The sequence below is a fragment of the Aspergillus glaucus genome, assembly GCF_001890805.1.
Source record: "Aspergillus glaucus CBS 516.65 unplaced genomic scaffold ASPGLscaffold_14, whole genome shotgun sequence".
In the NCBI taxonomy this organism is placed as follows: domain Eukaryota; kingdom Fungi; phylum Ascomycota; class Eurotiomycetes; order Eurotiales; family Aspergillaceae; genus Aspergillus; species Aspergillus glaucus.
The window spans coordinates 696,295-719,263 of NW_019170466.1; the positions used below are offsets into that span (position 1 = coordinate 696,295).

Sequence of the window (22,969 nt, forward strand, 5' to 3'; positions counted from 1 at the left end):
TGTCAATTCCGTACCGAGATTATGGTTAGAGTACAGAATACAGAGTACGGAGTACTGCACATACTGATGTTAATGTCACATGACAGTATTAAAAGGAGAGCATACCCCTGTACTCACTGCATACCCCGTACATATGGGAAATTATGATTCCTTGCATCTGCCCGACATAAAATGTAGCGAATGCTTTAGGATTCCTTCCTACTCTGTACTATCGACGGGAATGCGATTGATCGATTACATAATTATCACTCCTGCTCCCGATGATTTGATAACCTCGTTCGCTGATTGGCTGCCGCTCGCGGTTACCCCATACTCGGCCAGCGCTGTAGAACGACATGTCAAATGTTAACACAGACACTTACCAAGAATAAGGTGTCTACGGAGTACGGTCCGTTGTGACTAGGGCATCCCTGAAGAACCTCTAACGTCCCTATCATGTCTCCACCCCTGCAGAGGTATTACTCCGTAGAAAATCCATGTAAACCGCAACGCCACAAAGAAACGGTTTTGTTGCAAACGAATTGGTATGGTGATAATTTACAGAAAGCACGCCGAACAAAACACATCCAACCGTTCCTTCTCATGATGCTGGTGCCTGGGTCGTGGGGACGTCAAAGCCGTATGCTTCCTTGATTCTCTCGCGCCGTCTCTCTGCGTAGCCAGGGCCGTAGAGACCTATATCATACACCAGTTAGTATCATTCCAGTAACATCTCATATCAAGTCCACATACCTCGTCCCTCGCCCAGCTCGGCCAAAGTCTGTTCCCCGGGAATCCGGTAGTTCTTCCGCAATTGTGTACGGCGCTCGAATTCGTCGACCGAGAGGTCTTTGTCTCTCTTGTAACCCCACAGACCGCCAGCGTAGTTGAATCCGCTCATACCAATGGCCAAACCAGCGCCGTAGCCCATCAGAGCGGGGAATGTCCGAGCTGCAACGAATATATGATCAGAAACAAGTTCAACGGAGCGGGATATCCAGAAAGCAAAGAGGAAGTAGGTACGCACCTCGCAGACCCAGAATGGCACCAGAGAAGAAACCTCCAATCGCAACGTTCCAGTGGTCTTCCTTCTCTCGCAGGTTGGCCGATGCGGTCTTCACGAACTCATAGGTACCACCCATTGCCGCTAAAATGATTCCTTGTTAGCCACCATTCCTAACCACCCCATTGTACCCCTTCCACAGCATCCAGAATAACCATTTCCATACCGAAAATACCGATTGTGCCGCCGCTCTTGAAGAAGACTCCCAGTGGTCCGACATTCTGCTTGGTCAAGGTGTTCTGCACGGCGGCCGCGAAGAGACCAACCCCACCAGTGAGGGTGGTCGCCTTCATTGCCGAACCGATCGCATCGTGCGGGTGGTAGTGGGTTTCTGTGTGTTCCGGGGCCATCGTGGCTGTCGAAGTTGCGGAGGGATGGTGGACGGTCTGGCTGCTATCGTAGTTCGTTGTTGGCCGGCGGTCCGATGATTGATTCGGAATTTGGAAGGGCGGGTTCTGCCATGATACACCGCTTTCCTGGAGCTACAATGAAGCTCCATGGAGAGCGCTAAACAACTACAGCCCTGCACAGTTCGTCGCATACTCTCAAGCGCAAAGATATCTTTTACTTGTCAGATCTCTTGTTGTCAACTTATATCAACGTTTATTGCCTTGCGCTGCGGTGGTGTTGAATACTGCTATCGTGCCGCCTCCGCCCAAGTGTGGTGAGCTAGCTCCCCGCTATCTGCGAAGTGTATAAATGCCCAGTGCTTATTGATAACGCCAGTCTCATTTGCAATACTACCTGAAGCGCTCTTATTGGTTCTATGGATGAGCGTTACTTTGTTTGATCGGTTGTTCGTCTAGCCTGGCCTTCTGAACCTGTGAGCTCATAAGAGCCTCCCGATGTCATCTCTGCAGAGGTCCGGTATGTATCCCCCAGATTCCAGCCAGCTTGTCGCCAACCAAGGCCATTTACTAATTTTATCGAATTATTATATTACAGGCAAGACTGCCCCCCGTCTTGTACAGGATGTTCAAGACTACGATCCCGCCCATCCTCCGGGCACCGGCCGCAACCTGCTCTCTGACGTACCCCCGGTATACCCTGAACACTACAACGGCCCGCAAGACTTTATCTCACCACTAGCATGTCGCCATCAGTATGCGCGAAAAGAAATGCAGACGTTCCTCTCTCAGCCGGATCAGAGAAGGAATACCGGAACACCTTCGAGAGTCTCAGCGATGTGTACCAAATGCCGGACCCATCTCCAGGTCGTCGTGAATTACACTGGCGCAATCGGTCAATCCGGACAAAACCTCTCCAGTCACATCCATCATTTCGCCTACAAGTCAGGCAGGCAGAGGGGCGGTGTTTCGCCCGTCGAGGTGACACCCAAGGGTCAGGTCGCGGAATCGTTCCACTACGAATGCTCGTATCTGTCGTGCTCCGCGGCGGCGTCCGTTCGCGTCCTGAGCCCCGTCCTTGCGGACGATCGGGTGCGATTATTAACCGATGTGGACTTGCTGGCGGAGCGGACAGACGCGGCGATTGCTGCGTATCCGGAGCGTATGGAGGGGATCGCTCGGCCGCCTCCTATTAGCGTGCTGGCAAACTTGCGCATATACATCGCCAATGCCATTCGCGATGTCCAGCGCAGCAAGTCAATATCAGCCGTCAACAAGAGATTCATGGCTTGCTTTGGTGTTGAGGGGCGACCATGTGGAGAGTTGCTGGAATTTCTGGGTTTCACATTCAAGGTAGGTACCTACTTTGGCAATCCATTATAGACAGAACCGGTTCTAATGCAGACAAGGAGGCTGAAGGTCTCTGGGACCCTCCCCGACCAAACCCATGGGCAGAATACCCGTACCAGGATCAACAAAAGATTTTCCTTGACGATATTGCGCATGAGCTGGCAGCGCTTATGGAGCAGCGTCCACCATCGGAAAGAAGAGGCAACCAAATAGATCCCATTGGTCCCCCAGCATCAGATGATCTCCTTGACGCGTTAGAAGCTTTAGCTTGTGAGTATATATCTCACCTCCCAGTTGCGCATAGCTAATCTGTAAATAGATTCCAAGACATCACGGTCAAACGAGTTCTCCATGGCACCCGCACCGTTTGTCTACCCTCAAGCTCTATGATCCTTAACATCAGTCTGACCACTTACCCAGGTATTACGAGGACTTAGGAGCCGTCGAGAACATGTCATCGACCCTTGTTGTGGACGCCTTCAATCGACAAGTCTCTGTAGATCCGGGAAGGACGTCGCTTTACCTCCAATGTCTGAAAGCTATCGGTGAGCTCAGAGGTGGGGAAGATGGAGCCATCATCGACCAAGCTGTTCAAGTCGCCTATGCGGAAGGAAAGTATACCGACGACGATATAGTCACTGCATATCGTTACTTTGGCCTCAGCCATGATGATACCCGTCTCACTGAAGACAGTATCATTGGAAAGTTCTATGCTTTCATGAACTCTACCAACCAGGAGACTGAAAGCCGGACGCAGCTATGGAGGATAGGAGACAGTAGGCGGAGTGAGCGCATCAAGTCCGCAGCAGAGGACAGTAAGTTCTATGTACAAGTGAATTACAGGTTAGCCTTGATAACTGACTGGTGGAAATAGAAGTCTCGAATGCCGAGCAAGCCCAGGTTTTCCTTGGAGTTGATGACAAGACAGCCGATGATTTCATCATCACCATGTATACGGCGAAGGTATTATTCTCAGGCGCTTTCACCGTTTGAATCATGAAACTGATAGTTGTATTAGGTGAATGACAACCCCGCAACCAGAGACCTTGCACGAAGGGCTGTCGATCTCATTGCCCAATCTCGGAAATCAGAAGGTCTGAAGCACTTCATTCAAACCGGCGAGGCGGGTGCTGGTGAAATGGACGTCGCAGATGCCTACCGTCTCCTTCAGATTCCAGACCGCACCATCGACGATGGAGCAATCATGGCAGCATATACGATCTGTATTGATGAAGCTCCGGCTCAGGCTGAGACATACAACCGCGCTCTGTACCTCATAGCACAGGACAAGAACAGTCCATTGCTGAGCAGCATGGTCCCGGGTGCTGCTGCACAACCCGGACGAAATATGTCAGAGTGGCCTGTTGGGTTACAGAATATTGGCAATACCTGCTACCTCAACAGCTTGCTCCAGTTCTACTTCTCAGTGCTTCCGTTCCGTGAGATGGTGCTTGATTTCGAGAGCTTTTGCATGGAGATGGATGATGAGGGTATAGAAAAAAAGCAAGTCGGATCACGCAAAGTACAGAAACAAGAGGTGGAACGCTCCCAAAAGTGTAAGTTTTAGCGATACAGAGAGCAGGCCGCAGATGCTGACCTTTTGCCCAGTTCTTCGAGAACTGCGAATCCTATTCAATGATATGATAAACTCATCCAGTCCTTATGTGATTCCAGGACAGGAATTGGCACGATTGACTTTGATCAGCCCATCCAACGAGGCCGCAATTCGTCGCCGATCAACAATATCCGCAGGTAGGCCTTCAGGCCTTGGGGAAATCAGCGGGATGCCGATCATGGGCCCTCTCGGCCCCCCACAGACCACTACTGAGGAAGCCGAGAAAAGAGATCCAAGCGAGAACCCTGCCATCGCCGAGGCAGAGAGGCCCCAGCGACTTATAAGCGACGTTGATAGTGACGCTACTCTTGTTTCCGAAACCACAAAGCAGGATGCGCCAGCCGCCCCCGCAGGTGGTCAGGAAAATGCATCCCAGCAGACCGATGTTGTCATGGCGGATTCGGGCAACGACAATGCACCCGAGGCTACTGACGATGACGATATCTCTCCCCTTGAGCCAGCGACAGCTCCAATCGCACCGCCTAGTCAACCTCCGCCAGTTCCTCCTCGACCTACTCCGCAGGTAGATCCGCGTAAGCAGCTTATAGAAGAGGTGGAAATCGGGGCTCAGCAAGACGTGACGGAGGTGATCAATAACGTTCTTTTCCAGAGCCAGTGCGCCATCAGACCCCTTGGGATTGCGTCTGATGGTGAGCAGGTCGACCAGATCAAAGAGTATGCTCATCTTTATCAGATTACTTGGTATTCAGCTGACAATCTCCGCAGCTTGTTCTACGGACGGACCAAATCTTATCTCTCTACTACGAAGAACGTCCGCTCGAGGGAAGAATGGTGGTGCGATATCAAAGTCGACGTTGCAACTGGATCCCGTGATATATACGCGGCAATTGACGGCGCATTTGATGTCCAGAAAGTCAATATTGACAACTCCATAGCCGAACAATACGGTGCCATCAGCAAATTGCCCCCGGTGCTTCAAGTACAAGTACAGCGTGTTCAATTCGATCCGGTAAAGAAGAGTTCTTTCAAATCCACCCATCATCTCGACTTGAAGGAAACGATATACCTTGATCGGTACATGGATACGCAGCACCCTGAGATTCTGAAACGACGAGAGCAGTCCTGGGAGTGGAAGAAATCTTTGAGGAAACTGGAAGCTCGACGAGCGGAGTTGTTGCGCAAGAATGTATGTTTATACTACTCCCTGTATCATCTACGTGCATTGCTAACCATAATCCGTTACTGCAGGAGAGCGATGGGCTTGATATGCCGACGCTGTTTAGTAGCACCAAAGACTTGCTTGATGACCTCAACTCGATGAAGGAAGACCCGGAGGCTGCAAAGGACGCACTGGATATCAACCCACAGCTTGCGTCCGAAATTGGACAACTTTCTCAGATTACGCAAACCGAGCTGAGTCGTAAGTTTATACTGCAAATCCACCAGTGCCCCAGGGCTATGCTGACCATGGCCCAGACATCGAGAAAGAGATCAGAGACACGCAAACAATGATATCGAGTCAGTTTGCCGACTACAAACATCTGGCTTATCGATTGCATGCCGTCTTTGTCCACCGCGGCTCAGTGAGCTTCGGGCATTACTGGATATACATCTACGACTTCAAGAAAAATATCTGGCGCAAATACAACGACAGCGAAGTCACAGAAGTCCAAGATCCATCCGAAATCTTCCAAGATCGACAAGAACAAAACCCACCTACCCCATATTTCCTCGTATACGTCAACGACACCATGAAGGACCGATTAGTCAACCCCGTCTGTCGGGAGATCGTCAATCCCCAATCGAATGCCCAATCATTCCCCGAAACAGATCAAGATACCGCTATGCAAGAAGCCATCATGGCTTCACAGCAGCCGACGGAAGGAGACGTCAACATGGATCCGCCAGCGTACAACGAGGCATGGGCTGGGAGCGGTGGCGCACCAGGTACGGGGGCTGACCTCCTCCTCCCCTCCTTGGCTCAAGAGAAGAGAGCCGATAGCAGTGAAGGGAGATGGTCGTCCAATACCCAGACTAACACAAACGATGCGCAGTGATAGATACTCGGAAGATGTCTTTCTCGCCTCCCATGGATACGACTGCGAATAATCCGTTGAAGCGCAAGGGAGTGGAGGAGCTGGAGGGCAGTGACGACGGTTATGTCCGGGTGGATTTAACGTGATTATCTCTTTTATTTTCCTCAAGTTTTGCTGTTTACTTGATTGAAGGATGTGTTCTATGAATATGGGGGACCTTGCTTTTTTGAACTGTATAATGCCCGCCAGAGGATGATGATATGTGTGTATGACATGATATGTTTCCTTTGCATGCTAGAGGTGTTACGACTTGTTTTGCCTGTACATAACGGAAGATACCATCATGTTATGACCGTTTACATGAATGTTCCATGGTACCGATAGTGGTAGATGGCGACGATAACTCCGATATGCACTCCGAATCGGAACCGGCACGTGCGGTCGGCAACCAAGCGCGGAATGCAGGCCGAGATAGATTCGTAAACCCGCCTTGTGGTGGTTAGGATGGACAGTACGAGATTCAGAGAATATATGGAAAGAAAAAAAAAAAGTGATAGAAGAAAAAGAGGGATGTTTTTAAGCATATAACTATGTAGCATCCTCTTCAATGGCCGCTGGATAATTCAATCAGTTGTTCTCTCAATACAATGCGGGGGTTTTCCGGGGTATGCGGAGAACCGGGTCCGGCCACTTTCCGCTGTGTTGCGGCGGGTGTATATAAAGCCCGCTTCTCCTCATATCATCTTCTCTGTCTATCACTGTGTTTGTTTGTCTGTCTGTCAATAGTCCTTGTATAGTGTGATACCCCCGACGGACTCATACATAAACGATCATCATGTCTTCACAACTTGCGACCTGCCTGCGCATCGCCAGGCAGTTTTCGACTGATCCCAGCAAGGTAAGAAAACAACACATGCCTTCGTTTACTCACAATCGCTAACTTCAGAATAGCACCAAAAATTCCTCGCCCGCACATTCTCTAGCAGCGCCCGCCGCTATGAAATCAACAAAGTCGTCGGATCCGCCGACCTGGCCATCAAAGACATGAAATCCAACTCCACCCTCCTGGCAGGCGGTTTCGGTCTCTCCGGTGTCCCCGATTCCCTCATCAACGCCGTCCGCGCAAACCCCTCGATCACAGGCCTGACAGCAGTCAGCAACAACGCTGGTGTCGACGGCTCGGGTCTGGGCCTGCTCCTGCAGTCCAAGCAGATCAGGAAGATGATTGCCAGTTACGTTGGTGAGAACAAGACTTTCGAGCGGATGTATCTGACTGGTGAGATTGAGATGGAGTTAACACCTCAGGGAACGTTGGCTGAGCGGTGCCGCTCGGGTGGTGCTGGTATTCCTGCTTTCTACACGCCTGCTGCGTTTGGGACTGTCGTGCAGACGGGTGACTTGCCGTTGAAGCACAACTCCGATGGAACTGTGGCGCTGTACAGCAAGGCGCGGGATGTTAAGGTGTTTGACAATAAGAGCTATGTCATGGAGGAGGCTATCAAGGGTGACTATGCGTTTGTGAAGGCGTGGAAGGCCGACAAGTTGGGTAACTGCCAGTTCCGCTATGCGGCGGCCAACTTCAACGGTGCTATGGGCCGTAACGCTAAGATGACTATTGTCGAGGCTGAGAACATTGTTGAGGTCGGTGATATTGACCCTGCGGCTGTGCACTTGCCTGGTATCTACGTCAAGCGTGTGATCCAGAGCACTACGGACAAGAAAATTGAGAAGTACACTTTCGCCAAGGAGGAGGGTGAAGAGCAGGGTGCTGCGGCCTTGGGCAAGGGCGACACTGCCAACAAGCGTGAGCGTATTGTCCGTCGTGCTGCCAAGGAGTTCAAGAACGGCATGTACGCCAACTTGGGTATTGGTATGCCCATGCTGGCTCCTAACTTCGTCGACCCCTCCGTCGAGGTCATGCTTCAGTCGGAGAACGGTATTCTGGGTTTGGGCCCTTACCCTAAGAAGGGCCAGGAGGACCCCGATCTCATCAACGCTGGTAAGGAGACGGTTACTCTTCTGCCTGGTGCGGCCGTCTTCGGCAGTGACGAGTCTTTCGGTATGATCCGGTCTGGCCGTGTCAACCTGACCATCCTGGGTGCTATGCAAGTCAGCGCCAACGGTGACCTTGCAAACTGTAAGATCCCATTTTCCCATCCAACTCCAGGATAGCGAAGCTAACTATATCAGGGATGCTCCCCGGCAAGATAAAGGGCTTCGGCGGTGCCATGGACCTAGTCTCCAACCCCTCCGCCACCAAGGTCGTCGTGACCATGGAGCACACCGACAAGAAGGGCAACCCCAAGATCGTCAAGAACTGCGAGTTCCCCTTGACCGGCAAGACCTGTGTCAGCCGTATCATCACCGAGCTTTGCGTTTTCGACGTCGACTTCACCAACGGTCTGACTCTGATCGAGCTTGCTGACGGTGTTACCGTTGACGAGGTCAAGTCCAAGACGGAGGCGCCGTTCAAGGTTGCTGATGACTTGAAGCCTATGCTGTAAGATGTTTCTTTTTCTCTGACGAGATGATATCCATGGTTGTTTGCATGTTTTAAAAGGATTATTGAGCGTGTATGATTTGTTGGTTGATTGATTACATTCGGATGTATATCCTTGATTGTTTATGAGTTATTATGTATTTTGTCAGCAGAGATGTATATACCTGGCAATGCAATTCATTGCCAAAGCAAGAGCGTGCCATACACAGTCCTCGGTAGAGCGGTGCTTTTCCCATTCCCAATCATACATCCAGTAAAGAGAGTATTATACATCATGAACAACTTTGTAAATACCATAACCCGTAAAGAACCAAACAAACCATAAACCACCTAAGAAAACCTAAGCAATCCCTTCAACCTCTTCCCCAACCTCCCAAACCAATCCCTCTCCGGCGCCTCCTCAAACTCCCTAACCACATTATCATAATGATCCGGGCTACTCGCCGGTCTGCGCAACTTCGGCGACAACGGATACCGCCTCGTATATCTATCCTCCAGCAACGACGACAATGCGTTCAAGGATGCTTCGGACATTTCTTGCGGTTGTTGGTTCTGGGGTAGGTGTTGTTGTTGTTGCTGCTGCGGTACTGCTGCATCTTGGGGAGAGGCTTGTGAGAGACGGGCTTGCAAGTAGGTCTGGACTGAGACTGAGGCTGGACGGACGGGGTCGGAGGGCCAGTGGGAGAGGAGATGGGAGATGCGGGTTTGGAGGGTTTGTGGACGGACCTGGTTGTTGTTAGTGTGGTTTTTGTAGCGGTCATGGTCTTAACTTACTGGTGGCTTTGACATGGTTATGGCTGTTATGTTAATTGATTAAGCAATTGAGCAGTGTGAGAAAGGAGTGTTGACTGAATTAAGTTGGATGATAATTGTGACAAGAGGATTGGATAGTTATGCGGCGATGAAGTAACTATGCCTTAGGCATTAACTGATAAGGCTACAAGGCATTAAGGCATTACAGTCTCCCCATCTCCCTTCTGCATCGCCATCCTGAGCCATCCATCATCGTCCTCGCCGCCAGTTGCTCATTCCCTCGTTTTCTATCCATCTCCTGAACCTCGCTTAGAGCCTTCTACGTCTCCTTTGTGTACTAGCTTGATCTACACTCCCACGCTCTCTCCTTTTCTTTCCTTCTCTGCCTCGCTCGCTCATCATGAGCTCGCAGCGTTATCAACGGGTAAGTCTCCGCCGCTGATCTGGATGAATCACATCGCGACAATCACCATACTCCCCAGTCCTATTCTCTCTCGGATGCGGTTCATTCGAATCAGCGACTGACAAAGAGCTGGGTTCAGGTAAACGCCCACGACGAAGATGACCCAAATCCTTACCCGTCGAATCCGTCCCGGTCGAACTCGCACCTCACTCCGTCCTCTCCACCTCCCTCGTTCCACTCTCGCTCCTCCTCGCCTTCCTCTAGACGCCTTTTAAACGATGAGTCTCGCCGGGCCGACGATGCGGATCAGACTCTTGCCGACGCGTTCGACGATGGGAGCGACTCGGAGGCTGAAAATGAGCCTGACGATAGGCAGCGCTTAATGCGGGCGAACCCCGAGCCGCGATCTATTGCCGGTGGTAGCGACTACAACAACGATGATAACGGGGACGGGAACGGTAGTGCCGCCGCGTCTTCGTCAAGCCAAGGGGGAGGGCAAGGACAGCAGCAACAGGATCAGACACAGCAGCAGAGTCGGGGGATCTTTAGAAGGCTGACTATCCTTCCATCGTTTACGCCTTCATCTTCTGCGCCGGGTCGTGTGATCGGATCGAATGATGGTGTGTTTGCGAATTTGGCGGCTAAGCCTGAGAGGGGTGAGAAGAATGAGGATTTGCCTCCGGTATGTCTTTTTGTTCTCCTTTTTTTTTTTTTTTTTTTGGTATTCCCTTGGGGAGTTGCTGATCCATGATAGTCCTACGAAGAAGCAGCCGCCGATGCGACTCCGCCGTACTGGGAAACTACTATCTTGGCGCCAGGCATCTCGTCCGATGAGGTGTTCGTGGATGGACTGCCGGTTGGGTCGATCTTCTCCTTTGTCTGGAACGCCATGATTTCCATGTCTTTCCAACTGGTCGGATTCCTCCTCACCTATCTCTTACACACGACACATGCAGCGAAGAACGGAAGCAGAGCTGGTCTCGGCCTTACCCTCGTGCAGTATGGATTCTACATGAAAGGCGGAAGCGATACGAAACCGGAAGATGGCGGTGATGCGGACCAATATGTCAACCCTCCAGACCCGAACAGCCACAACTTCGACCCCGATGCAGTAACAGACGGTTCTGGTGGCGATGGCAGCGGTGCTATGTCTGCTATTAGCACTAGCGAGTGGATCTCCTACGTCTTGATGATCGTCGGTTGGTTTATTTTGATCCGCGCCATCAGTGACTTCTTGCGGGCCCGACGCCACGAGCAGCTTGTATTACAGAGTCCTGACCGTGGACTCGGCGTTCCAGTTATCGCGGAGGGTGAGAGAGCAGAGACGGTGGTTTGATACACTTGGCAAACAACAATCAAATGGGTTTTCTTCTTGGGACAGCACAGTCATTATTATTGCGTATAGGTTGGGAATGTCATTGGGAGCATGGAGTTATGAACATTTGTTTGTATGGACATGGTTGGGTTTAATATCATACGGGGGCATTATCCGCCGGCTTTCACTTGATTTCAATTTCCCATTTGTTATTTTCTTTTTGTTTGTTTCCTTTTGATGTATGTTTGATACTTGGGATTGCGCATTCAGCGCACTAAGCATACCATGTAGCTATATTCGTTGGGAAGAGATACCAATCAAGACGGATACTGTTTTTGTTGACGCTTGTTTTGTTGGCCCCCCCGGTGCCTGAGGCTGTGCCAATTTGTCGCCTCTCGTCGGGTTGTCATAGGCAGCTTTTTTTCTATTTCGATTCACTTCTTTTCCTCTGACTGTATCTTACACTGTTTTTATTCTTCTTCTTCTCAGCCTCAGCCTTGTACATCGTCGTCTTCTGATCATCAGCATCGCTCACTCTTTCTTGGCATCTCTCCGCAGGTCTCCGGACAACTGCAGAAAACCCAACTCTTACTCCTTCTGCAGACGAATCCTTTCTCCATTTCCCCAGGAGCTACGACAAAGTCCGGCACAGACCATCCCCTGCACGCTTCCGTCCATCTTCCGACGTTCTTTCACACTCTTTCTGGAATAAATGGCGGTGGACGGGGGTTCCATTTCGTCCTCCGCGCCGCCGAACCATGGCATGGCTCAGGGACCCGTCGAAGCTCGTTCGCTGTCGTCGATTACGGGCATCGCGTCGAATCCTCCATCATACCCACGGAATCCCACGCAGAAGAAGCTAGATCCGTTGGAGTTGTATATCGTGAGGGTTCCGGGAAGTAAAGGTAGGTCATTGTCGCAAATGCAAAGCACATGTTTGCCCCGCATGTTCATGGGATACTTTTGTTTTTCTCTTTGATCTTGAGGATAAGATACACAGATGGCTAATGTTTGCTTTTTCTTGATGCATAGACGTGTTCCTTTCCCCTCTCAAGCCACCCACCAAAGATAGCGTTTCCGCAGAGGCTATCAATGCCTCCCTTTATTACCTGCATGTCGCGACCCCGGAGGATGAGGCCTTGCTACATGAGGTGGAAGAGGAACGGGAAGAAGAGGCCATTTTGCGCAGGGAGATGTTTGGTGATGAAGCAGAGTCCGGTCCAATGCAGCAGGAGTTTGCGCGATTGAATAATGTACGACGGAAGCCGGTTCCTGGTGGTGCTCCTACTGCTGGTACTAGTAACGCGGATGCGAATTCGAATACTACCTCTTCTCCACCATCTTTGCCCTCACAGGAGAATATTCCCCCAGCCGTCCCTGAGCATCAGCTTCAAGTGTCGCCTCCCACTCCCTTCGCGGAGAGCGTGCCAGACACCGAACCTCCAAAAGAAGCAGGCCACCGAGTACAGTTTCTGGAACGGAAACCGACTATAAAGCGGAAACCTACGATACGGAGTCCTATACCACAGCGACCACTTCCTACTATTCCGAATGAAGAGCCCTTGGAGACCACGGAGAACGGTCACCCGGCCAAGAGGAATAACCGGTGGAGTGCAATGGCAGGATATGTGAACAGACCAGGGCTTGAGAACTGGAAGGAAGCGTTATCGAACAATCGACACAGCTTGGACTCCAGACGGACGGAGCTACGGCCACCTTCATCGCGTGAATCACCGCGGAGAAGTCCAGGGCTTTCGCCTAGTCGGAGATCGCACGACAGCAGGTCTCCGGATCCCAGTTCTGGTTTTCATATTACACTCATTCGACGAGATCCTACGCATGGAACGCAGTGGAATGTAGCGACGATCTCGACTCAGCGATTGGATGAAGGTGTGATGGATCTAGAGATATCGACGCCTGGATACAACCGTTTCCTTGCGCAGGATGAGCCGATATCTCTTGCAAGTCTGGGGTTGAATACAGACAAGATGAATGGTCCATCGTTTTCCGCACTCCAAGCCCTTCAGCAACAAGCTGAATCGCATGGACCTGTTCCGCATAATGACACCCCCAACGATAACAGCTCACAAGAACCAGCCGGCCCAAAGAGGTTCCGTCGCAAGTTATGCGTCTCAAGACCATTACAAGACGAAGGACGAGGCTCAATCGACCAACAATCCGCACCACGTGGCTCCATTGACAGCACCGGTCCCGGCAGTCCGCCACCAAAGCCGCAAAACGGAAGTCTATCCAAGCTCAAGAGCGGCTACTACACCTTCAACTCGCCCTGGAATGGTGTCTGCACATTCTCAACGAGCGTGAATGGCCGCAGTCTGAAATGCAAACACATGATTCCTCTCCAGGCTCCTGCCGGTTTCTCCTCGACTTCCGCGCAGACAGTGGGCACTAGTCCAGCCATGACAGTCGCCGAAATCCGCTTCAACACACCCTTCCAACCCGGTCATCTCCATCACCAACCTAATCCTACCCATCTCTCCCCTTGGCAGCTCAGCCAAACATCAACCTTTGCCAATCCCCATGCCGACCCCAACGACCAACCCTTATCCACCGTCCCCGGCAACAACCCCCCAGAACAACAACCCCCACCACTCCAACCAACAACCACAAACCCAACCTCCAAACGCGCCTCCCTCGCCCAAATCCTCAACCCCAACCGTCCCCGTGCCCACACCACCAACAACGCCCTAGGAAACGTAGGCCTAACCCGCAAACCCTCCACCGCCAGCACAGCCAGCAAAAGCAGCGATGATCCCGATCGTTTAGATTTCTCGCTTGCTCGTGAGCGTGCTGGTGGAGGGATGCGGGGGAAGAGTGCTAAGTTGGGGAAATTGGTGGTTGAGGATGAAGGGATTAAGATGTTGGATTTGGTAGTTGCGGCTTGTATGGGGGTTTGGTGGAGGGGGTATTATTATTGATTATATACCGGGGGTGTTGGTTATTGGTTTTCTATTTCTCTTGGTTTGGTCTTTTGCGCTGCATACGAGCTTCGAGATTTTGTTTCTTCATTTGTCTTGTTTTGAAGCTGGAGTTGTACGATCTTATGATTTACGAGCGATGTCTGTCTTTTGTATTTATTTGCATTTCTGGAATATACAGCCTAGTCACTTTGTTTATCCTTTACCGGCAGATTATTGAGATACCACATAGACCTGGTAATAAGATGTTTTCTATACTCTCTATCAACAAATAGTTCACCAAGGACAGTGAGGCAAGTACTTTTCATGCAGATGTATATGTACCATGCCCTAGAAGCAACAGCGCTTGCATACACAGACAGCGATATAGAAAAAGACTACAAAAAACGTTTTCTATTCATAGATGGCAAAAATGCGGCATATTGAAGAAATGAAAAGTAGAAAACAATCGAATTCATATGAGATGAACATCCTGGAACTCGCCCCGCGACCCCAGAATAATATTCCAACAAGCTCCAAAAACAAATCAACGATGATGGGCATCCATTCCCCGCGCTAGCGACGCCTCGAGATCACTAGCACCCCCACCCCCAGCAGCCTCCTGCGGCTTAGGCTCCTCGTGCTTCCAGCCGCCATGCTGGCCCTCGGGGATCGGGACGTTGCCGAGTTGTTGCTGCTGCGCGGCGACGGCGGCAGCGTGAGCCTGAGATTGTTGCCTCACGGCAGCGCGGAAGTTGACGACTTCCTCGTAGATCATCTTGCGCATCTGAGCGACGTCCTCGACGACTTCGAAGTGAAAGTCGAAGGTCGTGGGGCAGGCGGGTTCGTCGGAGGCATCGTGCCAGATGTGCAGGTAGGGGTGCTCGAGGGCCTGCTCGACGGAGATACGCGAGGTGGGGTCGAAGGCGAGCATGCGGTCGAGGAGGTCGAGGGCGTCGGGGTTGGCGTTGGGGAAGAGGCGGTCGAAGGGGATCTTGGGCATGAAGGGGAGGTTTCGGACGTATTCCTGGGCGCGGGGGGAGCCGATGCGGCCCAGGGTTTCTTCGTTGGGGGTGCCCAGGTAGTGCAAGATTTGGTTGAGTTGGTCGACGTAGTCGCGGCCCTTGAAGAAGGGGCGGCCGCCGAGGAGTTCGGCGAGGATACAGCCGACGGACCACACGTCAACTGTTGGGGTTAGTATCACTGTTGAAACAGTGAGATCGGGCAATGAAACCTACTGGCTTTGGTGTAGCTCTGGAAGCTCAACATAATCTCCGGAGCACGGTACCATCTTGTCGCGACATATTCAGTCATGTAACCAGCATTCTCCTCGGGATCGATCGAGAAACCACGCGCGAGACCAAAGTCACAAATCTTAAGTTCACAATCCGCATTGACCAGCAAGTTACCGGGCTTCAAGTCACGGTGCAGGACGTTCGCCGAATGGATGTACTTCAGACCGCAGAGGATTTGGTAGACGAAAGATTGAAAATGCGCATCGGTCAAGGGCTGTCCGGAACGAATGATAGCGGCCAAATCACACTCCATCAATTCTAGAGGGGGGAGGGTCAGCGTTGTGACGGATAGTTAAAGGGGAGGGGCAACCCCACCTTCGTACAGATATGTTTCATTGAAGTTATCCGGGCGAGGAATGTCCATATCATACAGACAAGTAATCTGTCGCTGTCAGCATTGCACCTTGCCGGAGTATCCAAAGACATTGGTATAATATCGGAAACGTACGTTACGGTGGCCGCGGAAGTGCTGCAACAGCTTAATTTCTCTCAGGGCGCGCTTGGCCAAGATCTTCTTGCTGAACACGTTGGTAACTTTCTTGATGGCGACGCCATCACCCGTGACATTATCGTTTGCGGCACTAGGAGCGAGGGTCTCATCAGCATTGTTCTTTTAATAATTGAATGCAAGCGCGCGAAACAGCCAGACAGAAGTACCGGCTTCCACAGGACACCTACCAGACAATACCGTATGCGCCCTGACCCAGCTCCTTGGTCACATGGTATCTGTCGCCGACAATAAAGTCCTGATTGAAGACCTTGTAGATCTTGCGACCTTGTAAATCAGCCATGGCGCCGGTTTGGACTGAGAGTGCGCTCGGGTTCAAAGACGGGGGCGAGGGCTTTAATCGGCAGTGAGCGCAGGAATGGGTTCTCGCAGGGAGAAATGGTACTCGGGCAGAGCTGGATTATAGTAGTAGGAGGGGGAGGGAAAGAATGAAAAGGAGGTGGGAGTGAGACAAGCAAAGAGTGATTTGACAGCGTTGACACTCAGTTGGTGTCCAGCCCCGCAGTGATTGCCCGGGTGGAGCGGGGCGAATCAACAATCAGTCAACACACAAAATAAGGGACCTGAAAGAATACAAAAGACTTCTTTTATTAGAGATAGTAGTCTTTTCTGGCTACCATATACACTATCTATGACCAGACACAACTTGCTCAACAAACGACGACAATACAGAACGCCGGTGTATGTCTTCCTTAGCGAAGGTCTCGCTGTATCTGAATGTATTCAGTGTCAGATGGTTCCATGGCAGAGTAAAGGGCTGGTCTGTGTAGACTAGACGTATTCCGTCTTCAATGGAATCATTTGTTCTGTGTTGCGCTGAGGACCCGGTTCGAATCAAAAGATGAGCGCTTCAAAGTCGCCAGTAATATGTAAACGTAGTAAATGAAAGTGATTGGATTATATATACAGTCTATCAATCTATCATGCGTTATAGTTATCTATATAGTCTCATTCTTAGCTGGAATCACTCTCCAACACCACCCACACCAACCCCGGTGCTTACCCTCCTCTTCTCGAATCAGATATCGTCCAGTATCACGCTCATCCTCATACTCAGGAACACAAGCTCCCACCACAACCCTTTTCTTGACCTTCTGCTTGAACCTCCCTCCGATTCCAACAATCTCCTGGCGGAAGTAACCCCGCTCTTCGTCGTCTGGTGTCGATATGGTATTATCACCGGCATGCTGTAGAAGCCCGTGGTTATGTAGCCCATCCGGGTCATCATCTGCCTCGCTGACCACCTCAAGTTCAATTTCCTGGGCCGCCAGGCAGCTCTCCCCTCGACCGCACTTGACACCCTGACAACCTTCACCAATTCCCGTTCCTAACCCGCCCAGATGAGTACTGTACCGGGTACGCCAGGCCCATACCCGGCGATAGGTGGTATCTTCTCTGCGGATGGTATGTCCACATTGGTAGCATAGCCAGACGGCGTCCTCACATACGCATGGTGTGCGCATGAATGCCGGTGCGGTGAAGCTTGAGGGGTCAAATGGCGAAACTGTTTCTTGCGAATGAATGTTTGGTGATACGGAAGAGCATGCTATGTGCTCGGAAATTGGAACAGTGCGACAAGTGGTGCATAGTCGACGAATACGGTTCTTGAGCATGGCGTTTGTCGGGGTTTTAATCGTGCAATTCTAAGGTGACACTGTCAGTATACCGCAGCAGCCAAATAAAGGTTCAGGGCATCTAACCCTGCAGATAACCTTAGAGCACCTCCGACACTCGCCAACCATATCTCTTGCACATTTGCTAATCTTCCCTCGAGTCATTCTCCCAGATTGTCCGGTACCCTGGCTAAGAAGCTGGATAACAGATTTGACGCTGTCCGGAATAGCAGCACCGCTATTTAGCATATCTGATAAGGTCTCAATGTACTCATTCTCGCAACGCAGGGTCCGCTTGGTGAGTTGTTGTCGGTACGGCGTTAGGTTCGTATGGAATTGGCGACAGGTCTGCGAGAGGGCATGCAGCGTATTCAGATCCACGCATCGAGCCAACTCTTCGACAATCCTGGTAATCGATTATCCAAAGTTAGCGCTCACACCTGAAGTACGAAGACAAGCTATCAGTAGTAGTGATCCATACGGATAGCAGCTCAAGGCAGCTGAAAAGGTAGTTTGGTTGGAACACCGGTCCGTTGAAAGATGGTCATCGGATGAATCGACGGAGCTTTCATCTGTAGTAGAGCTGCTCATCCGCTTCGAAGGTGGTATTAATGATGCCTTTTCAGGCCTGGTGAGATAGCTCTGGAGCAAGACATCTTCGGGGCCTCCGGGAAGATGATGCTGGTTGCTGAAAGCATCATCGTCCAAATCGACAAATACTACCATTTTCTTGCCATGAACAAGCAGGCAAAACTAGAACAAGGCAAATCAAGGAATTGAATCACTATAAGCAAGAGCTGCAGATCATGGTCGTGATGCACGAAGAAGAGATATGAAATGGAAGAAGCGGGGAGCGGTCACTTCCGTCTTCGGAGCGGAGATCTAGTTAGTACATATTGGCCGTACACAGTAAACATCGTCTCCGAGTATACTCTATGATTTACTGAAAGCGGAGAGGTAGCATTGATTTGTATCTTCTCTTATTCTTTTCTCGAGCAAACCACCCAACATGTGCGTCGAATACCTATGAATAAGCTGTATATTAGTGGAAGGTTCCAATCAAATTCAATTCATCAACAAAACTCAGTTCCCAAATGTAAGCACGGAAAATCCGCGCAGAATACGCTTCCTCGTCGTCGTTGTCGGTGACAATGTCAAACGGAAATTTCTCAACATCTTTGTACTCTGCCTGATCGTCCACTTCGGATCACTTCTGTATGCTTTCAAGGCTCGTTTAACACATCCCGGGGGTGTATTTCCCCTCCAACGTCCAGCGAAGTCGGCAATTGTCCCAGTACTGGTCATCGAGACGCTGAAGTTCTTCTTTGTATTTGTTCAGCTGGGGCTTCTCTGTGTCCAGCACATACTCTTTTTCATCCATCAGCAGTGACGTGCCGTGCATAAACTTTGGGTTTCCTCCTGGACATATATCTCTCTGTGAACAGTCCAGCGTGCTTTGATATCCGCCACAACGAAACACTGAGCCAATTCTTCGATCTGCGCTTTCCAGTCATCCTCTTGTTCCCAGAATATAAGCCAGCGTACAACTTGGGCGAGTTGTGAGTTGCCGGTTTCTTCCAGCTTGGTCTCGAGGGATGTCAAACCAAGTATATCTTGGGTCATATTTGGTGGCATGACAAGGATGATTTTTGCCTTGTTTGCGAATGCCTGATGCTCTGAAAGGCATACCTCGACTAGTTCCTGGAACTGTGGATTTTTCTCTAAGTAACGCCATTCCTGCCATGTACCCCTGAGGAGTGAAGGCTTGCTCATTGTGCTGAAATTCGTCTGAGATGAATATGCTCGAGTTCAGGAGTCGTAGACGGAAGAATCTATCGACACCATGTTGAGGGATCATCCTGATCTCATCAGGCCGCCGGATTACTTAGGCTTCAACATTGAAGTTTAGGGTTTGGGTCAGAGACTCCAGGACCACTATCTACTCATACACACCATTTTCTGGTGTTTCGAGGCTCATTGCGTCTGTGGTTTAGTATAGCCTTCCGTGCTGCTAGAGGCGCGGATGGAAATCAGCGAGATCATAGTAGAGAACCCAGTATTGAGACTACAAACATAGAACAACTCGATCATAGTTCAATAACATCAAATTCAAAATGGGTATATGTAAATACAAAGGAAAGAAAACCAAAACTCCATAACCATAACCATGCCAGCATCAATGGAGAGACTCTCCAGGGTCATCTCGTCGTTTTATATCAGACAAAGAAATGAACAAAAGAAACAAACAAAGGAAATATATATACTAGTGTCACTGAGACACCTAGAAGAAGAATGACTTCGCGGCGTATTGCTGCGGATCGCATTTCTCTTGGGACAGGGCCCATGTAGGGGCGGCATTGTATTGTAGGGGCTAATTCGAGCAAGTCAGCTTCGTGTCCTTCATATTAAAATTGTTGGAATGAGTGTCTTACATGAGACGCAAGATCCCCATCGAGCGAAAGAGGCTCAATATCCGACCACGACATATCGACACCCGAGAAATCCAAGGGCGGCAAGTCCGCCTGCAGCTGCAATGGCGAGGAAGTCAACCCGCAGTCGAGAATGGGTTCTGGGTAAGTTTCCGGGTATGAGTCCATCATTGTAGCCGGTGTCGAGGAGAGCGAGGAGCTCGGGCGAGAAGAAAGGAATGTAGCACCCCCAGATGAGGAGGGAGAAGCGCAAGACTCGGGGTACGAATAGAAAGAGGAGTTGTCGTCGATCGCCTCTGGCATGGGGCTCTGGAGCAGAGAAGGCTGCTGAGGGTACAAAGGGAAGTCGAGACCATCCCAGTTGAAGGACTGGTCGTTAGTAAGGTCTAGGCGGATTTCGGGGGTGACGAGGGAATCGATGGACATAGAAGTGGAGGTCGACTGTTGTGGTGTAGGCAAGAACATGTTGGAGTCGAAGGGTGTAGGCATGAGGTTCTTCGGAGGATAAGGTTGGGGTGCGACGGGAAGCTGGGTTTGCTTCCAACGTGCTGCATTTTCCATCTGTGCGTCGAGCTCACTAAAGGGCCGTTAGTACCATTCTACCACCGAGGGCGCGAAAGAGACAGAACATACTGTCGTTCAATGTGACGGTTAAGCAAGTCCTGGCGGTGGAATTCTCTCTGGCACTCAGGGTACGTACACCGGAAAAGGGCCTCGGGGTTGTGGTTCAGCTCATGGCGTCTGGTAGACGTTTAGTATGTCATCGACAGCTGGACCGTGGTAAAAGAAGCATACCTCCGATGTTCGGCTCTGGTAAACACCTTGTCACAGCCAGGGTACTGGCAAGCATGCACACGCTTTCCCTTCTTTGCTTTGCTGATGCGGTGGGTGGTGGGAGTGTAGGTGATAGGAAGGGGAACTTCCAAGGTAGCACTGGTCCGACGCATGGTGATAGAAGTTGTGGTGATTGAGTTTGAATTGTATCGAAGAGGACGTAGATAGTTGTGATGTTGTCTTGTTAATCTGCTGAAAATACAGGCAGATGAACGGGCGAGAAGGAGGATGATATACTTCTGGCCCCTGAAGGAATTCGCCCACAACCGATTTCCTTTTCCGGAAGTCGACGGCTGTGGATGAAGGTGGAGGAATAGAATCAGACGTTGAGTGTGCCTCGCATCTGCAGCAAGGCAAAACACGATACGTGAAACGGCTGCAAGAGTGGCAGTAAACTGAATAAGGTGTGTGAGATCAAAAAAAAAAATATATAAAAAATGGAGAACTAGAGCAAGACAGTCTGCCATGCGAGGCAGTCCCGGTTCCTGATCCTGATGTCAACAAGTGAGAACGCACGGATGTAGGGAGAATGTCGGTAAACCCTAAGGATCGGGTTTGCAGGATGATCCTCCACTCAACGGGGGCTATGCTTGTATGTCAAAAAGAAGTGAACAGAGGGAAGATAATCAAGTAAATAAGAAGAAAATAATGCGCAGATTGTTGGACTATGGAGGGGACCCCCACAATTGAGCCTCATTGAGTGGACCGTGGTGAATTTACATTTTAATTGACCCAATCAGGAACCCGGAAGAGACGCGCTAGTATCGCGTATTTACGGCTTGTAACAACACTGCTTAATTCGTGTTGGTTCTTGCACGGGGCTGATTGGCCAGGTAGACTGATATTATCTATTTTTGACGCTGTGCAAAGGATTTAACATTCAAGCAGTCAGTGTAAACATTAGAAAATCTTGGTACAGAGGCGAAGCTATTGGATCCGATCAAATGCATTGAATAAGCCTTGACGGCCCACGCGAATCCACTCGGAAGTTTACTTGTAGATTGGGTAGAAGTACTCTGTACCTACCACGGAGTAGTATCTCGGATATTATCTATACAGTACATTTGGGCGTAGAAATTAAGGAGACATTAAATCGGACACCTCACAGAGACAACAAAGAGATACCGAACAGTGTCTAATTGTTGGTAACGATCACAATTTACCCAACGGGGTAATCAGGATGCTCTGGCATTGCCGCAGCCAGCCCAAACCCTATCTTGGTTAGGCGGTCCACTCCGCCCTGCGCTAATCCAGATCAGGGCTAGTATGGAGACCCTGCGTTGAATACGAACTGGGATTGTACTTGGTACTATGCAGTGACTAAAGAAACATATTATTATTATACAAGGTTACGGAGTGCAGGTATATCAATTGTATATACATAGCATTGTCTTCTCTTCGTTCTATGGTACAAGTTTCATCTGATATTCTGTGGTACATGTTCGTTGAACTGCATAGTGGATTCCATATCCACCGTATGCAGCAACACTTCACCGGACACATAGCAAAAAGTAAACACATAAAAACCCAAGTCAGCCCTGTGGAGTGCCGAACCAAGCCCGAATGGATTCAAGCTCTGCCACTCTAAATGGCCCCAAAATGCCGTTTCATGATTTTACTTCCTGTCAGATTTATATCCAGGAACAAGATGGCAAAATAAACTCGATATAAAAATAGATACTACATCATGCAGGACGAACTACCCTGTCATATGCATTTCTAGAGTTCTGGTATGCTATGGTTCTATCACGTGTGAGGCTCGAACAGGAAGTGTATAGGTGGGTCACATGGGTCCACTATAGTTTGGGCTGTCAGCCTGACAGATGTCCGGGTTCTCCAGAATACTCTGCGTGCGGTAGCGACAATCCTGGTTGGGACATCAATCCAACCCAACAGAGGAAATGCATACGGTACTTAAGGTATGTTTACGGAGTAAAATACGATTCTCCGAGAAGTTCTAGGGAACACCGAACAATCTCGGAAGGAATAAATCCCCGAATTCCGGAGAGCAACTGCCGCAGGAACGGGGCCGGTCGCCCACTACAGCTACATA

General features: G+C 50.3%; 10 protein-coding genes across 10 annotated transcripts; 4 read left to right on the top strand and 6 right to left on the bottom strand.

Moving 5' to 3' along the window:
• Nucleotides 1–527: 527 nt before the first annotated feature.
• Nucleotides 528–1,444, bottom strand: ASPGLDRAFT_48993 (Tim17/Tim22/Tim23/Pmp24 family protein). Its single transcript, XM_022547009.1, has 4 exons — nt 1,209–1,444; nt 1,007–1,126; nt 733–930; nt 528–675 (listed from the first exon to the last, which is right to left on the bottom strand). The coding sequence occupies exons 1-4, from the start codon at nt 1,390–1,392 to the stop codon at nt 581–583; spliced, it is 597 nt and encodes a 198-aa protein (XP_022399570.1). The 5' UTR covers nt 1,393–1,444; the 3' UTR covers nt 528–580.
• A 143-nt stretch (nt 1,445–1,587) lies between these two features.
• ASPGLDRAFT_48994 (ubiquitin-specific protease UBP2) lies at nt 1,588–6,472 on the top strand. The gene is made up of 12 exons (XM_022547010.1): nt 1,588–1,706; nt 1,769–1,909; nt 1,988–2,742; nt 2,799–3,009; nt 3,059–3,104; nt 3,160–3,554; nt 3,614–3,702; nt 3,758–4,295; nt 4,348–5,029; nt 5,081–5,501; nt 5,564–5,735; nt 5,792–6,472. Exons 2-12 carry the CDS (start codon nt 1,888–1,890, stop codon nt 6,370–6,372), a joined length of 3,912 nt encoding a protein of 1,303 aa, XP_022399571.1. The 5' UTR covers nt 1,588–1,706; nt 1,769–1,887; the 3' UTR covers nt 6,373–6,472.
• A 714-nt stretch (nt 6,473–7,186) lies between these two features.
• ASPGLDRAFT_27104 (3-oxoacid CoA-transferase) lies at nt 7,187–8,855 on the top strand (the record flags this gene model as incomplete). Its single annotated transcript, XM_022543634.1, has 3 exons — nt 7,187–7,249; nt 7,303–8,488; nt 8,542–8,855. 3 exons carry the CDS (start codon nt 7,187–7,189, stop codon nt 8,853–8,855), a joined length of 1,563 nt encoding a protein of 520 aa, XP_022399572.1.
• A 190-nt stretch (nt 8,856–9,045) lies between these two features.
• ASPGLDRAFT_48997 (ubiquinol-cytochrome c reductase complex assembly factor 2) lies at nt 9,046–9,698 on the bottom strand. The gene is made up of 2 exons (XM_022547011.1): nt 9,626–9,698; nt 9,046–9,577 (listed from the first exon to the last, which is right to left on the bottom strand). Exons 1-2 carry the CDS (start codon nt 9,638–9,640, stop codon nt 9,182–9,184), a joined length of 411 nt encoding a protein of 136 aa, XP_022399573.1. The 5' UTR covers nt 9,641–9,698; the 3' UTR covers nt 9,046–9,181.
• A 200-nt stretch (nt 9,699–9,898) lies between these two features.
• ASPGLDRAFT_48999 (metal homeostatis BSD2 family protein) lies at nt 9,899–11,647 on the top strand. The gene is made up of 3 exons (XM_022547012.1): nt 9,899–10,028; nt 10,147–10,689; nt 10,762–11,647. The coding sequence occupies exons 1-3, from the start codon at nt 10,005–10,007 to the stop codon at nt 11,341–11,343; spliced, it is 1,149 nt and encodes a 382-aa protein (XP_022399574.1). The 5' UTR covers nt 9,899–10,004; the 3' UTR covers nt 11,344–11,647.
• A 387-nt stretch (nt 11,648–12,034) lies between these two features.
• On the top strand, nt 12,035–14,258 carry ASPGLDRAFT_129300 (uncharacterized protein; the record flags this gene model as incomplete). Its single annotated transcript, XM_022540880.1, has 2 exons — nt 12,035–12,227; nt 12,355–14,258. The coding sequence occupies 2 exons, from the start codon at nt 12,035–12,037 to the stop codon at nt 14,256–14,258; spliced, it is 2,097 nt and encodes a 698-aa protein (XP_022399575.1).
• A 233-nt stretch (nt 14,259–14,491) lies between these two features.
• On the bottom strand, nt 14,492–16,557 carry mpkA (mitogen-activated serine/threonine-protein kinase SLT2). The gene is made up of 5 exons (XM_022547013.1): nt 16,211–16,557; nt 15,981–16,113; nt 15,848–15,914; nt 15,476–15,790; nt 14,492–15,422 (listed from the first exon to the last, which is right to left on the bottom strand). The coding sequence occupies exons 1-5, from the start codon at nt 16,321–16,323 to the stop codon at nt 14,785–14,787; spliced, it is 1,266 nt and encodes a 421-aa protein (XP_022399576.1). The 5' UTR covers nt 16,324–16,557; the 3' UTR covers nt 14,492–14,784.
• Nucleotides 16,558–16,914: 357 nt separating this feature from the next.
• On the bottom strand, nt 16,915–18,466 carry ASPGLDRAFT_174569 (uncharacterized protein). The gene is made up of 3 exons (XM_022542825.1): nt 18,135–18,466; nt 17,741–18,059; nt 16,915–17,683 (listed from the first exon to the last, which is right to left on the bottom strand). Exons 1-3 carry the CDS (start codon nt 18,377–18,379, stop codon nt 16,979–16,981), a joined length of 1,269 nt encoding a protein of 422 aa, XP_022399577.1. The 5' UTR covers nt 18,380–18,466; the 3' UTR covers nt 16,915–16,978.
• Nucleotides 18,467–18,864: 398 nt separating this feature from the next.
• On the bottom strand, nt 18,865–19,527 carry ASPGLDRAFT_59269 (uncharacterized protein). Its single transcript, XM_022548370.1, has 2 exons — nt 19,060–19,527; nt 18,865–19,021 (listed from the first exon to the last, which is right to left on the bottom strand). Exons 1-2 carry the CDS (start codon nt 19,424–19,426, stop codon nt 18,888–18,890), a joined length of 501 nt encoding a protein of 166 aa, XP_022399578.1. The 5' UTR covers nt 19,427–19,527; the 3' UTR covers nt 18,865–18,887.
• A 244-nt stretch (nt 19,528–19,771) lies between these two features.
• On the bottom strand, nt 19,772–21,287 carry ASPGLDRAFT_83460 (uncharacterized protein). The gene is made up of 4 exons (XM_022550219.1): nt 20,878–21,287; nt 20,716–20,823; nt 20,086–20,659; nt 19,772–20,024 (listed from the first exon to the last, which is right to left on the bottom strand). Exons 1-4 carry the CDS (start codon nt 21,027–21,029, stop codon nt 19,935–19,937), a joined length of 924 nt encoding a protein of 307 aa, XP_022399579.1. The 5' UTR covers nt 21,030–21,287; the 3' UTR covers nt 19,772–19,934.
• Nucleotides 21,288–22,969: the final 1,682 nt, after the last annotated feature.